The following is a 17,943-nucleotide window of genomic DNA, read 5'->3' on the forward strand; positions in this document are numbered from 1 at the left end:
GATGTTGGTCTTAAATGAAAATGGTGCCATCCTGTGTCTTGAAAATGTTGTTAAAGCTACTGCTCTGGGATGGTTGGTCAGATCAACATGGTCATTTTAGTGACCATCTTGAAAATATTACCTGTACTCCTATTAGATGAATGGTCATACTGACGTAAGGTTTTCACTAAAAAAACTTCCAATGATATTAAGTTGGTCCTAAATGAAAATTATGCTGATCTGAAGTTCAATATGGACACAATGATAGCAATCTTGAAAATCTTGTCGCTATTCCTGAATGGATGGTCAAATCAGCATGGAGTTTTCACTAAAAGACTTATGTCATCTAGCTGTTCCTAAATGAAGATGGTGCTGATCTGATGTCCAGTATGGCTGCTATAGCGACTTGGGCAGAAAGCCATATTGAAATGAGGTTTTCACTAGAAGACTTCTTATAATGTCCATTTGGGCTAACAGCTCTAATAATGTCAGCTTTGTCCTAAATGAAAATGGTGCCAAGCTGGCATCCAGTGTGTATACTAAAGCAACTCTCTTGCTATCACTCAAGAATATCATATTGTTTCAACATTTGGTTGCTTTAAAAAAAAAAAAGTCTTATCTTAAATTCCTGAAAATTCATTTGATGCAGTAGAGTGTCAGACCCTTGTTCGGTGTTCGTCTCTTATATGTCCCTTCTAAATATAGTATACATAGTATGCCAACTGTCTTTGCTAATTGCTTTGCTCATTAATTATGACATGTGAATGATGAGCTCTTCATTCGACTTGAAGCATCAATGCTTTGAATGAAGCCCATAAATGTTATGTACAATAAGTATGTTTTTCTTTATTTATTACCATTAAAATTCTGTTTGAGTATTTTGATTATAATATCTATCCATTAGCTGTGACTAACATACATAGACTGTCATTTCCATTACTAATGTTACATGATGTGTTGACTAAATGGACCTACAGTAGTAAACAACAGCCCTTGTGTACTAATACAGCTGATGGTTGGCAGCTATGCAAAAGGCACACATGGAGAGTAGTTAGTTGTTACTATAAACGTATGCCTGTAATTCACTTGCAAATTAAGGCTGATGGTGTAGAGATAATTTGTAAAGATGTCATTAAGTGATGAGAAAGAAAAAGATTGAAAAATTAAGGCATTTGTTCAAACTGGAATAAGATTTTTTTTTACATGGCATGTAATTACGCATGTTTGTTTTACACACTGATGTGAATGCCAGTATCGGCTGTAACCATTACACTTGACATGATACAGCCTATAAATCGGTTTAAATGCCTCAGCATATATTTGACTTCAGTTTCAGTTGAAAATATATTGTATTGGTTTTCAGTTCTGGGTTCTCAAGAGTAAGAGAATATACCCAAGGTCTCGAGTCATTTAGTATTTTGCAATGTAGCCTGGTTCATAGCTTTTATTGGGGATCAGTTCCTGGGACCTGAAGGGTGCGGGCCGGAATCCCACTGTCAGATCTGCTACCATGACGTGTCCTGCGGCAATCATTTTACTGTGCTTGCATATGCATAATACACGTATAACCTTGCAAGTCTTGCTGTGCCATAAAAATGACTGTAGACCAAACCAAGCCAATGATTGATTTCATTGCCTAACACCTTACTTCCACTAGGTACCCAAAGTACATGTTTGTAGCGTTATTTAAGTAACCATGCTTTAAGCATATTCTTATTCTGATTTTGATGGTCACATTAGCATTAGATATTTTAATTTCACTGCTTTATGTATGCCTTTGTATGGGGAGTGGTTGAATCCATCTGTTTATAGTTATTATTGGAAAGATAGTTAAACTTGTAATACTTGATACAGTCTGGAAATTATGCTGTAAAAAACTAAATTAAGGAAACAGGCACAAATTCGGTTGGATGCAAAAGGATCAGCTTTATGCAAGCCATGTGAAGGACTGTTATTTATGTGTATGAAGTGTTTAGACAAGCCTCATTTGACAACACCAGTGGAACAGGACTACTCATTTATTATTAATGTGTTCGGGACAAACCAAATTTTTGACAACTAACATTGATTGTTGCATTATTTATCTTACTATACTTGATTAAATTGACATTCTGCAGATAATTCAGGTTTGTAATACAAAAGAATTTGGAAAGTTTTGGCCTTATCCCCGTTATTACAATGCTTTGCCCTAAAATCTAAGACAATCACTATTCTCTTCACACATTCCATCATCACAGACTGATTCTTAAAAAGTTTGCTATTCCCTCACCAACAGAGTTGGAACGAATATAGCATTTTTCCTATTCACATCATTTGTCTTGGTGTTTTTTTTTTCTTTTGTTGTTATGACCTCAGTATGTTGGACCCATTTTGACCTGCAGCTTTGAAAATTGGGTTGTGGATGCATGTCAAGGATAGTGACTCAGCCTTAAAAACTATAATAATGTCACCTAATTTTCATGAGATGTATAATTTCAGCCATTCATTTGTTACATCCTCAGTTTCACCTGTACTCAGCAGTTGGTTTGTAGAAGTATTTTAAATAGAGTAGCTTGGCCATAGCAAGTCTGTTAGTGTGATGAAATTTCAATACTCCAGTGACTTTTGTATCTAAAGCCATCAGCTCATTACAAATTTACACTGATGAAGATTGGTAGGTGGAAACCCAATTTCTACACTTAAGTTGCTCTTTATTATGTTTTACGCTGTTGGGTCATTAGGCATTGAATTAATTTAACCCTAGTTCACCTCAACCTGAAATTTGGTATGTGGATGCATATTTGGGAAAGTAACTCAACCATGACCAAATCAGGTCACTGTGACCTAAGTTTCATACTTGAGTGACTTGTATTGTCAGCTGTTAATTACACCCTGTTTGACCTACACCAATAAAATCTGGTTTGTGGATACACCTCAGTGCAAGTAACTTGTCCATACTAAAACTAGCTTGGTGTGACCTTATTTTCACACTGGATTGACTTTTGTATTTTCAGCTACCTGCTTGTTACGCCCTCAATTTCTTAGACCCTATTTCACCTATACTCAAGAAAATTGCAATATGGATGCATCTAAAGGTGAGTAATACTAATCCTACCATATAAAAACTAAGTCACTGCAGCCTAATTTTCATGCTTTAGTAACTTTTTGTATTTTCAGCTATCCATTCATTACATCCATAATATCTTGAACCCTATTTCACCTCCACATTGAAAATTGGTATGTAGATGCATCTTAAGGAGAGTAACTTGCACATATCCAAATTGGATCAATGTGACTAAGTTGCAGTGCTTGAGGGAATATTTTAGCCCTGACCAGCCCAGATTGAATACCTCATGGTATCCTTGGGAAAGGTATTTTAAATCAACAAAAGCAAAACAAAGCAGCTATCTGTTTGTTACTTAATCAGCATTTTTGATGCTGTTGCAATAGTACTTTAAAAAAGTGGATACATTTCATTGAGAGAAACTCTCCCTTACCAAAGCTAGGTCACTGTGACCCAATTTTCACATGAAAAATCGAGGTGCAAACCATTATTAAATCAGCTTTCTGATTTAAAGTGAAATACTGGGGAAATTAACATTTATTGTGACAGTTTTATGTAGAGACCGGTGGAGACAGTAGTTCTTGAGCACCAATATGATGGACCGGCACATATAATTAAAGTTTGTGAGTGTAAAACATAGGCTGCAAATGACAGGGAAACCAGTCATCTAGGCTGTAAAGATGACAACAAAAACATGGCAAGGTGAAAAGAAAAGGATGATGCATATACTTCACAACTAAAACTTAAGTTTATTATTTTGGCTCAGAATATTGAAGAAATTCAGTGTTCTGGATTGGAGTAATGGATACTTATTACATTCTTTTTACTTGACCTCCATTTTAGCTGTCTGTATAGGTACATAATAGGATAATAGGAATATTATGAATGCAAAGAAGGTCATTACTTCTTAAGAAGAAAGTTATAAATTCCTTAGGGTCTGTCAAGATTTTGGAAAATTGATGCTAGAGTGCTCATGGGTTGGCATCTTAGCTCTGATGTCTTGTACACACTGTTTCACATACACATGAAAATTTATTTGTATGTTGCTTAATTAAACCACACTAAAGGTAGGTCACTGTGACCTTAATTACACATTTGAGGGACTTGTATTTTCCTCAGTTCAATACCTATTTGTATATTGTCAGCTATTCCAAGTGTGCTTCTTTTGGTGAGGGGATTTGTGTTCGCATGTAAATAACTTGTGCCTATAAAGCATGTTTATTTTTAGGTTTTTTGCTTTTTGTGGTTTTGCTCCATGGTCTCTGAGGTGAATACTAATTGATGGACTAACATCTAATGTGCATGGTAGTTTATTACTTACATAGTTCTTGCCAATATATGCATGTTTTTTAATTTGTTTTTTTGTTGCTCTTTATTGTTGAAATTTTTAGGCTTAAACATGACATTATTTGCTAGAAGACACTTGAGACATTTTGTTTATTGTAAAAAGCAAACTTGCTTTCTGTGTTTTGTATTTCTCTCTCCATAATCTTGTTACACTGCAAAATCAAATTGCTTGCACTTTTCATGGGACACAAGTCACATGAAAAACGATGCTTTAGGCCTAAAACAAATATATCACAGCACCAGTTATGGATTATTAACATAGTTGATATCTTTTGAGATACTTGCACAGACCTGCCATTTATCCCAATTTACTTGGAATCTTCCCAAGTTTTTGTTTAAAACTCCAAAAATCCAGATTTCCTGATTTTTGCCCCGAACCTTGATTTTTAAAAATGCTAAAAATTTTACAAAAATACGTTTTGATTCATGATGGCTGTGCAAAGAGAGCAAATGTGATGCAGAAATTCCACGAGGAAAAACATAGTCAGACCATGAAAATCTATCATTTTCACATTTTCATATTTTATGCTGATGTTTAATGTGTTCATTTAATTAACACTAGATATCAGTTTTAAAGCTGAAAATGGAAACATGATTTTCATGATGTGACTATTAGCATACATTTTTTACGTTAAATAGCATAAGACAGCGGAGATGTCATTGCCTTTGTAAAGTTTTTTTGTAAATAAATGGTTGCAAACACTGGTCATAATTTATTTTATCCAAATCCTGATTTTTTCCCCCCTTTGGCATCCTGATTTTCATTTCACTCAGGGTGGCAGGTCTGCTTGCATATCTAGGTTTAGTACATGCATGGTATTTGTCTGCCTAATTCACTGTTATAGACATGATGTCGTTTCTCTGTAATATGTTGATGATGTTCATTTATAGACGATGTACAATTGATATAAAAATGAAGGATGACAGTTTCGTCATGCTGGTTGTTGAAATATGTAGATAACGGTTAATTGCATTACTTACGATCTTCAAGATTGAGGGATTATTAATTCAGCTTTCATCTGAATAGTTCTGTTTTTGTTTTTTGTTTTAATTTTTTATGTTGTGTTGGTTAAATATTTGATAATTTTAATTGAGTTTGCATGGTAGGGATTACTAATTTAGATCAAGCATCTATGGGGCAGCATAAAAAAGGTTATATCTGGCTAGTGCCTAAACCACCATTGTAGCCAACCCATCATGTCAGGGTAGGATTTAAAACCTATGCCTTTGTGCTTGCAAGTCTAGCATGGTTTCGACTGAAGCCTATCCACCATCTTTAGTGGAACATGGCAACCATTACTTAAAATAGGAAAACCTTTATGTGACTTGTATAAAATAGTATAGCAGAATTTAGCCAAATATGAAGTACACATCCTGACTTTAAAGTTATTCTTGATGCTTAATCACAATCCACAATAGATAGCATTTCTAGAAACAAAGGCATTTTTTTTTATTAGTAAAGAAATCTTGAGTATTAAACAACAAAACTTGACCAAATTTGACAGAAAAATCCAGACTCTCAAGTCATCCAGGTGTTCTTTTTAGAGCAGCTGGCCTTAAGGCCCAATGTGCCTATGGTATGTTTCCACACTGATCATAGGTCCATTTAACAGTTGCATCTTACTACTTTGGAGGCCACATTTCTGATCTCATTTTGACCAGACTTTGAATATAAACGAATAACGGCAAGATTTTGGATGAGTTTGATAAGAAGACATATGATTTTCATCAAACTTAGAATGTGGTTTTATATGATCATGACCTCTGACAAGTTTGGTAGTGAGCAAGATGTGTGTGTATAAAGAAGTGATCATGCATCTGTTTGGCTGAGTTTGTCAATACTCCAGCAACTCCATTTCAGATCAGACACTAGTCAGATTTCAGATCAGACACTAGTCAGATTTCAGATCAGACACTAGTCAGTCAAAGTAACTAACTGGTCTTGTATTATCAGAATGTCAGATGAGTTTAATTATGAGCAAGGGAAACACACTTATGAAGTAATGTGATTGACAGAGCTTGTTACCATAAGGAAGACATAATTAAGATTGGATTTTGCTCATGTGTGGGAAATAAGTCTATATGATCATAGTAATGGGTTCCTGAACTTCTGATATCTGTCCGTATTACCGAGTTGATCTTGCTTATGGATTGGCTGGACTTGCCACTCATTTATAGACTAAATCCACTTGGAACTCTTGTTTTTTTATGTATATAATTTTGTTGTTTGTTGGTTTTCTGCTGTTTTTTTTTTGTTTGTTTTTACAAATGATGTAGATTTACAATCCAATGTAGCAGTATTTAAAAAAAAATCCAACCATTTTATTATGAAAAACACATTGAACAGTACTGGACCAAATTTGACTACATTCAGCCACAAGGATCTTTTAGATTTAAACAAATGGTATAATATAGGCTCCATCGTTACAAAATAGAAGAACTTTGAAATTTAAATTTTCTCATACTGCTCAACTGATTTTGAGCAGATTTGACAGACATACCAGTATAATGGTCTTTCAAGGTTGTAGAAACTTTTATACAGAACGTAATTGAGGAGATTTTATTTTTTAAGTTATTTTGTATGTTTATTATTTATTGAATGATGCCAGTCTGCTGTTGACTAAAATGAGAAAAAAAGCATTTGAACAATTTCTTCTCCAATACCACTGAAAAAATTCAACAAAATTTGAAAGAAAGTATCCTGGGTAGGATTTTGATCTGTGATTAAGTATGGCTGCTGATGCAGAATATAGAAAAACCATTAAATTTCTCAAACGTCACAAAAGAATTGTACCAGATTTCTCAATCATCCCAGTTTGAAGGTCTTTAAATTATGTCCAGACAATGCTGATCTGCCATCAGATATGGTTGAAGATGCTTAAAGTATAAAAGTTTTCAAATAATTCTTTTTTATCACTATGCAAATGTTTTGAAGAAAATTGATACTTCAGTTTTTTTCTCTCTTCATTTTGTGATACATAAGGTTTGCTTTGGTTTTACGGTAGGTTTATTTTTGGTGCTGAGTCAGTTGGAGTGGAGTTCTTACACAAGGACACACCATGGTAGCCGACATGCTGATCCAATGGTAGGATTCAAACCCACGTCTTTTGGTCGCAATTCCCAATTGCCAACCACTGAGTCATATAAGTGAGATAAAAATGAAATGCAATTGTAATAGAAAATCATTTAGGCTTAATATTGACATAAATGTGATAATTTATTATTGTTGTTTTTTATTTAAACTCTGTGTTTAGGTCGCTGTGGAGAGGCGTTCATGTTCCATGAACACCAGAACTACCAACCTTTACGATTTGACCGTAAGTCTTAATGAAATGACCCTCTAATTATGGCTTTACAGAAAAATAGCAACAAAATATGAAAATATGATTATTGTGGTCAAAGCCAGATATTGGTTTGTCCAGTTTTTTATATCCAGAGCCCACTTTTAATTTAGATTTAGTGGAGCTGGTCAGGAAACTAGACTAACTTTACAGAAAGGAGTACCTCAGGTGCTTGAATCCGTCCATGTTTTTAATGCAGAATGCCTGTATTCTCAGACTGCTGCTTATAGCATATTTTTAGATGTCATCCAACAATGAGAAACACCTTGTACCTCATACTGCATCATCAGTTTGAAAGGCTCAGCCTGTATCCCTGCTAGTCTAAATATTTCTTGAATGCAAACAACAAAGCAGTGAGCACAGAGGATAAATTAGGGTGGTTTAGATTTTTGAAAAAGGCAGGTAAGATAACAATTAAATGTTCCTGTTGATTTGAATATGTTGTGGTGGGGGAAACAATTGCCATCACCAAGTGGGAATTTATATTAAAATTAAATGAACATGTTACATCAAGTTGAGAGTTCTAGCAAAAAGTCATTGAGCTCCATGGTGTTCAGTTTCTGAAACTGTACTAGAGGTAATTATGTTTAAGAGTACTTTACAAATTTTTTAGTTGAACATATTGATTGCCTTTGCTTGTCATATCACATTTATGAATTTTTCAAATTTTTGTTTTGCAGTTCTACATTTTAGTACATATTTAATTAAACCTTACTGAAAATTGGTCTTAATTTACAGAACTTTTGTAAAAATATTGACTGTCTTGATGTCCTTTTTATTGTTGACAGGTCTGGAAGACATTTTAGTTTTTTGTTGTTGTTGTTGATAAATTCACACATGAATAGAAAATTTCACCAGAGGTTGTAAAATGTACATGGAAAGTACATTGAAACTTTCCTAGACTGGACAGTGCATGGCCCCCAGATGTCTGTCATGTTATGGAGGTGACCTGCATACAGGGGTCTGATTGGTAATATGACAGCCATTGGGACTGAAATATGGGACAGCTAACTGTTTTGCTACAGGGAAAGGGGTGTGTGCTTTGTACATTTCACTGTATTTTAGGGTTTGTTTCTTCCTTAAAAGAAAAACATTGGAAAGCTGCGTACCTCATCTTGCAAGAAAAGAACTGTTGGAGTGCTTGAATGAATTAGGTAATCATTGGCAAAAAGTTGGTCTTTGTCTGATATGGTCATTGACTTGTTTTGCATTGCTGTGAAAGGTATTCATTGGGTGGGAAAATAAATCGGTGAATTCTGTTTTTAAAAATTTGTCTGTTTATAGACTTATTGATCATTAATAAGGAAGCTTGCAGTTGTCTGTTGGGTAGAACACAGCATATATTCAGGCATCAGGGGCATATAGTTTAACTACAGGGAAAAAGAGTTAAAATTCACAGGAATTGCGACTCCAAAACCTTTGGGCTGAACTATTTGGACATTACATTAAGGTTACTACTATTTAGACTCATTTGAAATTAAGTTATTCATATTGTGAAAAGAGTCCCAAAAGTTTCATAAAGTTTCACATTACTGTTATGCTTGGACAGCACTGCTTTCCGTTAAGGCTCTCTTGTAGATTTTCTTTGATTGCATTGATGCAGATAATTTGGAATCGGGCATTGGGATTCCTCATTGTTGTGCTTTTTTTAAGGTTACCACATTGTACACTGGTTGGAAAATGCTGATAATCTTCTGAATATTTTTCACTACTATTATTACCAAAATTGTTGATCAATGAAGTAAAAGCCATGAATACAAAAAATGGGGGCGGGAGTGAGAGCATTTTTAAGAGATGGCCTTTGAATATAACATCAAATTCATTCGTTCATGATAGTTCATTATATTGTTTTCTGATGTGGCATTTCTTTTGAAATCCTAATGACTTTTTCATTCCAGAAGCACAGAGATTCATCACTTCACCACTTGCTCTTCAACAAACTTTACGATCCCCTACTCCTACTGGGGCCCCAATAATTCTTGCTCCACGAATGCCTACATTGCCAACTGCTCTCCACACCTCTTCGGGCAATACAGCAGGCCTGATGAATGGAGCACCACCACCACTGGTCTCTCCGACAGAAGCACCCAGTGGCCTCATCTATAATCCATATGAATATCCCTACTCATTTTCTCCTGCTACAGCAATATTTGAGTATCCTGGAATGATTGAACAGAGTGCAGCTGGTATGTCACTCTCATTTGTGCGATGAACTCTGTAATTTAACAGAGAAAATTTTTCATGTGATTTATCTTGTCTTTTTTATGCCTGAATAAGCATATGGTATCTATCATTATATAAGCTTGAAGCCACAATTAAAATCTACCATGAATATTATTTATTGAATGTAATTTTATTGTCAGTCATTTAGGTTTTTAAAAAAAATCTTTTGCATTGAAGATGAAACACAAGATTAATGCCACTGGTTAAAAAGTAATGGAAGCACTTAAACTAAGTAAACATTTTGAAAGATCTTGTACAGAATTGAAACATAAAAATAAAATGCGAAATTGAAATATTCCATGAGGTCAATTATCTTGCAGTTGTTTTAGTGGCATGTTATAGATTATTTTAAATCTTTGAGCAGTAGTTTTTAAAAGGGTAAAAGTATGATGGATGACAATTTATTTACATGAGATTTAACATTTTTAAAATATGCATTTATGTGACTGTTCCAATTTTAAGTTCATTAACATTACCATAACTTTGAATTTTAATACCTGTTGAAGAGAATTTTTTACCCTGCATTTATTTACTGTTTGTTAGTTTTTCATGACTTGTAAATAATATCACCATTTTTATTTAAAACAACATTAGTGTGTGCAAACAATCAGCATTCCAATATAGCAATATTTGCTCAAGATGATCATATCATATTTTGTATATATGTATATATTGATAAGCATAATAATTGCACATACACATATTGGTCACCTAAGATTTTGCTGAATTCTAAGCCAATAGTTTCATTGGTGGGCTTTTTCCCCCCATTACAAATATTTTATTTGTATAATTCATTGTGTAAAGTGTTCTTGTCAAATACATGTACAAAATTCAAGCCTTTCTGAACAGCAACTGACATGTAACCATTTTCTCAAGAAAGAAAAAAGGAAAACTGGGAAGATGACAAAAATTAAAAAGCATTGAATCTGTTATGAGTGACTTTGTTCAGATACTGGGAAACAGCAATTATATACTGTAAATCAACAGTTATTCACTAGTTTGACAGTTTGAGAAGTTTCTGGCAATTTTGTAAGGCATAGTTTTGCTTTCTTTTCTGCAATCAACAACTTTTCTGATGCACAGTATGTTGCCAGAGGATTTAACCTTTGGAAAAAATTTGATTTAGTTTTGAAAAAATTAACTGTATCAGTTGTATCATCACAAAATTTGAAAGCTACCAGTAGCATCCTGTGGGTCGGTGGTTTTTGCCAGGGTTTTCCTTGGTTCTTCCTCAACAAGACATACTGCCACCATTTTTAGCTTATCTTAGACTGAGAACTGGCTTTAGACCCAAAACAAGCAGAGTTTTATTTCACATAATGGATCATTGATGGCTATCTTGCTGTAATGACAAGCAGTAGGTTCTCTGAATGGACTGCCTTATAATTGGTTTTTGTTATATCTATATAATCTCCATTGTTTACTTTATTGTTCAACATTATTATTCTGTGAACATTGTTTCAACAGCTGCAAAATTAACTTTAGGGCAACAGCAAATCAGTAGACTAAAGTATCACCTATAAAAAATATGTGACTTATGATGCACAACTTGACTGCTCATGGCAACTTTTGTAGCCCAGACTGTTGACTTGAATGTTTGAAATTAATCAGGCTTTTATGGTGCTCAGTGGATTTGAATAAAACTTTGATATATTGTTCCAATCGATTGGTATATTCGTTTAAGCCATGTAAACTGTTTTATTTTTCTTCAGTAATACTTAAACTCATGATTACACTCAAGGGTTGAAATGCTTCTTAAGATTCTGGTATAAATTTTGCTAACAGAAATTCAGTCCTGACTTTAATTTAAGTTTAGAATTCAGTGAACCAATTGGCTGAAATGTAAGTTTTACATAAAATTAATGACTGATATGTCTTGATTGTTGACTTAACTGAAGACTTGTGTTGATGAAATTGATGCTGCAATATACAGGAGATTCTTTTAAAGAAAATTCAGAAGAGATTGGTTTCAACAATTTTTTTTTAATTAAAAAAATGAGTGTGATACACAAATGCAAATTGAGATGGAGTGATAATAGCAATAGCACAAAGCAATAATGCATACCATATCTGTTGTTATAACTACACTGTATTTGTAAAAATGTTCCTATCTGGGTGTAGTTTGAGGTCAAAGCTCATAATAAATAGAAACAATCATGCTGTTATCAATGTCCCCCATCATATATATTTACGTACTTGAATAATTAGCTACCTTTGTTTTGAAAGCTCTCCACTTTGGAGGAGCAATCTCTCTGTATGGTATAAAATGCATTTAAGATCATTTTGGCTGTGACACCATTGGTTGTAGTGTTTAAATAGATGCCTCTTTTCTACATGGATTTTATCAGGGTCTTTTTCTTTCCCAGATGGCATATTATGATTGAGATTTGCTTGTAGAAAAGGAAACTTCTAAGTTGGTTTTGACCAAAAGGATGGGCTTACACTTAAAGCATGTGTGGGTCTTACAATAAATATTGCAATATAGAACTGTTTGGGCTTTATTCAGGTTCATTGGAATTTTGACACCAGGTTTGGTATTCTTGTTTAGAAATTCTTAATAGTTTGCTCAGATTCATCCATTTTTTTACACATGTAACAATTTATTTTCTCATTTTGTTGGCCCGGTCATAGAAGTTTACATTTACCTCGGTGTTAAAGTGTGTTTGGCAGTTTCTTGCATGTACTATATTATCATTATTGTTTTGAATGAAGCAAAATATTTTAATGTTTGTCATAAGTAACTTGGTTATTGTAAATATTTCATATAATATTTTCATATATATAAAGCTTTACACAATTTTGAGAGGCATAAATCAGGCACATCATTTCAGTTTGCACATAATGGTAATATGTCCAAGTATGTGTTTCAGTTGCTGCAATATCTACATTTAAAATTGATTTTTTATACAAATCTTTGTCCTTTTGGACTTGAATGTAATTTCTTTAGATGACAATCAATTACATGACATTTTAACAGGTTTTTTTATTTTAAAGAAATAACTAATTTGAAATTTGTTACTAACATAAAATTGATTCTGGGCTGTTCGTGAATATTTTGTGAACTACAGAAGAATTTTGAAAATGACTCTAGTATGATGTTACAAATCTGAATATTATATTGTTTTCTCCATCTTGATCATCCTTTAATATTTAAAGTGTGTGGTGATTAACGCTGCAAGGTACTTTAATAGGGCTGATAAATTGGAAGATTTGAGTGCTCTGTAGGTATAAACTAACAACATGATACTAATAGCTGAACACCTTAAGTGGACTAAATGGTTACATGTCTGGTCATGGACTCTATATTTTTTTTTATCCATAAATAACCTTTACCTTGGATACTTTTCTAATGATTATATCTCTATTTTTGGACAGGTAATAAATAGACCCATGATCTAAGTCCACAAGAAAACCTCTTTCATTTAGATCTTTGAAAGGTAGAGCCTTGAGCTTTTGAAACAAGATACTACTGGTTTTAATGCTGTCCATTTTTACTCCATTAATGTGTAAAGTAATTAATTAATACATTAATTGTATTATTCAGTAATAATTTCACCTTTTCCATTAATGAAGTTTACTAGATTTTTTTTTTAATTTGGTGGTGGTGTATTAAATATAAGTTTGCCTTTATCTTAGCATCTGCTTTTTAATGGATATAATTTGTCGTGTTTTCTTATATGCTGTTCTTTTTATTGCAGTTATATGCATCTCCTGGCTTTTTTGTACCCTCTGAGTCCCTATATACATTATTGATAGTATAGGAGTTATGAATACAGTTTAAAAGATAATTTCTATGGCAGAAGTTATTTGTAATAATTGAGATATTCTCCTGGTAATGCAAATATATCGGGAGTGTTCAAAATAAAAACTTGACATCCACATTAGTTGAAGCTGAAATAACCAACAGTGTAACCTGGCATAACCAGTTGATATCATCAGCTATGGTATCTCGGCAATATTACAAAGACATGAAGTAAATTATGGCCCTTATGTCTTTAATGCCAGATAGTTCACACAAAAAAGATGTAAAATCAATGAAATAAAGTTTTAAAGTGTCGAAGGTTTAAAAACAGTTCTTGAAACATCTAGGTGGTTTAGCCTCATCAGTTTGTAAAGGAAACAAAAAATAAAAATCTTAAAGGATATACTATCCTGTCAAAGTCATACATTAAACTGTTTAACATTACACTTTCAAAGAAAAATTATTCTTAGTTGATAGATGTTTATTTCACATATTTCACAGATAATTTTTGCTCGTAATTTTTAGCTCCTCTGGTTATATAGCCCTTCATCCATCATGCATAAGTAGTATTTCATCCATGCACAGTTGCTATTTAAAACTGCATGACAAATTTGCACGTAATTTAACAAGAAGCATTCTGCAATCACAGTCTTTAAAATTCATATAGTGGGTGCCCTTATATCTTCCATTAAAGCAGCCAATAATAAAAATAGAAAAACCATTAAGCAACAAGTGCTCAAAATTGCAAAACAGAATTGGAAAAAACTACACGAAAATCAACCTTGCATAATGGTCTTCAAAATACTGCTGACCCATAATCAAATATAGCCTCCATTCTTAAAAGTCAAAATCTTTTAAACAATGACATCTTTAAAACTGCGAAAGAAACTTTATCCAAATTTGATAGAATTTCCATGGCATAGGCAATTTTTTATTGTTTTTTTACAAATGATGAATGTCTGTGTTACCCAGTATGGCCACCAATACACACTCGGCTGAGAAAACTTTTAAATGATTTGTACCAAATTTTACTGAATGCAAAATGGCATGTATGACTTTTGACAGTTTTGCACGTGAAGATCAACCTTCCAAAAGGGATTTTTTCAAACTGTGGACCAGAATTTGACCAGATTTGATGGAAATCATTTGCAATCAGATATAGCCATCATTATGAATAGAAAAAAACTTTTAACATGCAGCTAAATATAGAAATAGAAATAGAATTTATTTGATCAAATTAGATGGAAAGCATTCCTGGTGTAAATGCTTTTAATTTTGTGAATCCTTCCTCAGATGTGGCCATTGTTACTAAAACTACTCAACATAATTTGACAGGAAAGATTCTGATATTAAGGGCTTTCAGTTTTGTACAAATGCTATAATGCCATCAGATATATTGCTGCCATCACTGAAAATATACAATCTTTTAAACCTCTTGTGAAAAACCATGAAATTTAATTTGACCAGATTTGACAGAGCCATTATGTTAAGGGCTTTTTGCTTTGTAAAAAAAAAATGATTCCAGTGTGTCAGCAAATATTGCACACAAAAAAAAAAAACACCTCGGAAAATTTGTAATCACTTTTTGTAAAGGGCCATTTAAAAAAATTTGATCTAATATGTTCAAAAATATCCTTTGCAAATGATGCCAGTCCAGCATCATATAGTGACACCATTACTAAAATAATAAAGAAGCACGTACATAACTTTTTCTATTTAAGAGGGACTGCTTTACAGAATTTGACAAAGCATCCTGGCATGGAGGCCTTTCAATATTGGTGCTGAAGTGCTTTCGAATATGGCAGAGAAAACTCGAGAAACAAAACTTTGAAACAAATGTTTTCAGAATGTGTGGAATCATCAGCATTGAAACAAATTTCTACTTTAGTTATACTAACCTTGATTACTTGGCTGACTTCTTGCATTGGGCTATTAGGCAGATGTCAGTCTGGCAAGCAATCTCGGATCAACTCGCTCTTGTTTTGGAAAAGTTTGATAAGTTGCATGAGTTTAATATTTTATAGTTACACTCCATTATGATTGAGCTCTCACTACTTTATTTAACTTGAAAAAGGTCATTTTTAGGTTGGGTCCTGCCACAGTGGGTAAAGCTCTGTTGTAAATATTTTTTTCCAATTTTAATATTTGTGTATTTGTTGTGAGTAACTTAGTTTTCCCTGTTCCCCATAGATAATATTGGAAAATAAAAATAATTTAAAAAAGCATCGTTAACACTCACTCACCTTTCTGATTAACAATTAATCTAATAATCTAACCTTAGGACCAATAATCTACTTGTTGTAATCATGAAAAGACAGTATGAATTATTGTCAAAGAAGCAGTAGATATGTAAATGTCATTTTTATAGAAGTAAAGCTGATGCAATACTACAAACTGTGAAAAAAATAACAACATTGTGATATAGAGATTGTTTATTGTTAATTTATTTAAAAGAATTAAATCACAAAGTTCTCAGAAATGATTGTGTATGTATATTGAATTGGTACCAGGTCAGGAGATGTGAAATGCCAGATAATCTAAGAGAGTGGGGGGGGGAGAAATGGTAATCATATTAATTTATTTGCTGTTATTCTCAATTGCTTTAAAACTTACTGTGTTTTGGCAGCAACAGTTGACATAAAAGTATTTGTTCAAACATGTCAAGTTTGTGAAGCTCTATTTTAAAAATTTCATTGTTAGTGCAGTTACACTAAAAGTGTTAGGTCTGAACTGGTATCCACCCCCACCCCCACTCTCTGTGTCATATGTTTACAATGTTACTGCTCAATATATGGAGGCAAACTGAAAACCTGTGGACTGGTGACTGATTGTAGGTGCAGTACCTAAGGTCAGAAGAACATTAGCGAGTGTGCGAGATCACCCTTATGCCCCAGTGAGGGTGTCACTCCCATAATGATCAGTGGAAGGTTAGTTGTTGTCATGCATAATAATGATGATGTTTTAGAAATAATTTCATACAAGACCCAGGTTCTCATCAGGTCTTTGTTGTTTTGCATTCAGAGTGTGAATAGTATAGACCCAGACTAACATCAGATCCCGACTTGCTCTTATACAACAAAGAGCAGAGACACTGGCTCATTATGCCAGGACAGATTTGTTCAGTAAACAGTTTGAAGTGTGTTATTGAAAATAAAGTACCCCAGCTGTATATGTAATAGCAAGTAGTTTCTGATTCATTTTCCTATCAGAATCAGTGCTTATGAAAACTTTAGATAAACCTTGTGTAGATGAGTCACAGAATGTTGGACAAGTTTTTCATAATGGTAAATATTGGCATTTTCTATCACCTTAAGCATTAAAAAAATCTAAATAGTTAAAATACATTTTTGATAATGATTAATAAAAGTGTGGTTTTTTAATAAAAAAATTTGAAAAAGATATTTTCGACTGGAACACTGTTATCTTACAAAATTGATTATGCACTGGGGAAGTCATCAGTATTTTTTTTTCCTATACATGCTTACCGAGGTTTTTTTTAAATGGAAATTTTTGTTGTGCTAATGCCTTATGCAGGCACTTTATGAACAGTGCTGTATATACCTGCTCATAAGTTGAGTCGAACTGCAAACAACAAGATCCTGATCTGCCACAACATGATGCACCTGTATATGAGTCCATGTTGTTTGTTCTACTGGTTATTCCAAACAAACTGCACAGACCCATTGTGCAAAGGCATATCTGGGTCTGTACAGTTTGCACATGGACTCATAAGCAAGTATATACAGTATATATTCAGATTTAGAATAAAGTAGTTCACAGACTGATCAAAATCATCATGCACTGTTTTACTCTGACCTGAAACTGCCAGTACTTAATGTGACAGTAGATCAGGGTCTGCAGCTGTTTGCATTTGGGTGTACACAGATTAAATGCTTTTTATGTATAAAAAAGACATCAGAAGCATAATGGCATACACTATGCATTTTAGAGTGTAAAGACACATTCCTGATGAGAACCTGCAGTAACCTTCCTTTCTTCATGATATTTACTTAGAAAAGCTTTACAAGAAACACCGGTACAAGTGTTTAAATCATGATGTGAAACACAAGGAATATTTTTTTTTAATTGATTATATCTTGAGGAGGACAACAGATGCAAGAAGAAATGCGAGGGATTTTTTTCAGGGAACTTGCTCTTCTTTCATTTTAATGGGATCTTTTGTATATTGAGCATTTTATGACATGATGTTTTTAGAATTTACAGTTTATCTTCTGAAAGATCTTTTTGAAATTTACATAAACGTGTTC

The 17,943-nt window shown here is 33.4% G+C and overlaps 1 protein-coding gene across 8 annotated transcripts in view; it reads left to right on the forward strand.

The window, feature by feature from the left end:
* LOC149797226 (KH domain-containing RNA-binding protein qki.L-like) overlaps window positions 1-17,943 on the forward strand; it is a 79,598-nt gene that overhangs the window by 51,208 nt on the left and 10,447 nt on the right. For 2 of the 8 annotated variants that reach the window (XM_089961916.1, XM_089961915.1), the window contains exons 6-9: window positions 2,973-3,053; window positions 7,624-7,686; window positions 9,609-9,896; window positions 16,510-16,602. In XM_089961916.1, coding sequence (XP_089818042.1) covers window positions 2,973-3,053; window positions 7,624-7,686; window positions 9,609-9,896; window positions 16,510-16,589 — 512 coding nt within the window. In that variant the 3' untranslated portion in view covers window positions 16,590-16,602. The remainder of the gene's footprint in view (window positions 1-2,972; window positions 3,054-7,623; window positions 7,687-9,608; window positions 9,897-16,509; window positions 16,603-17,943) is intronic. The other 6 variants (XM_089961919.1, XM_089961917.1, XM_089961920.1 and 3 more) reach the window with 3 other exon arrangements.

Source organism: Sinohyriopsis cumingii, chromosome 6, assembly GCF_028554795.1.
Source record: "Sinohyriopsis cumingii isolate HCF-2022 chromosome 6, ASM2855479v2, whole genome shotgun sequence".
NCBI classification, from domain to species: Eukaryota; Metazoa; Mollusca; class Bivalvia; order Unionida; family Unionidae; genus Sinohyriopsis; species Sinohyriopsis cumingii.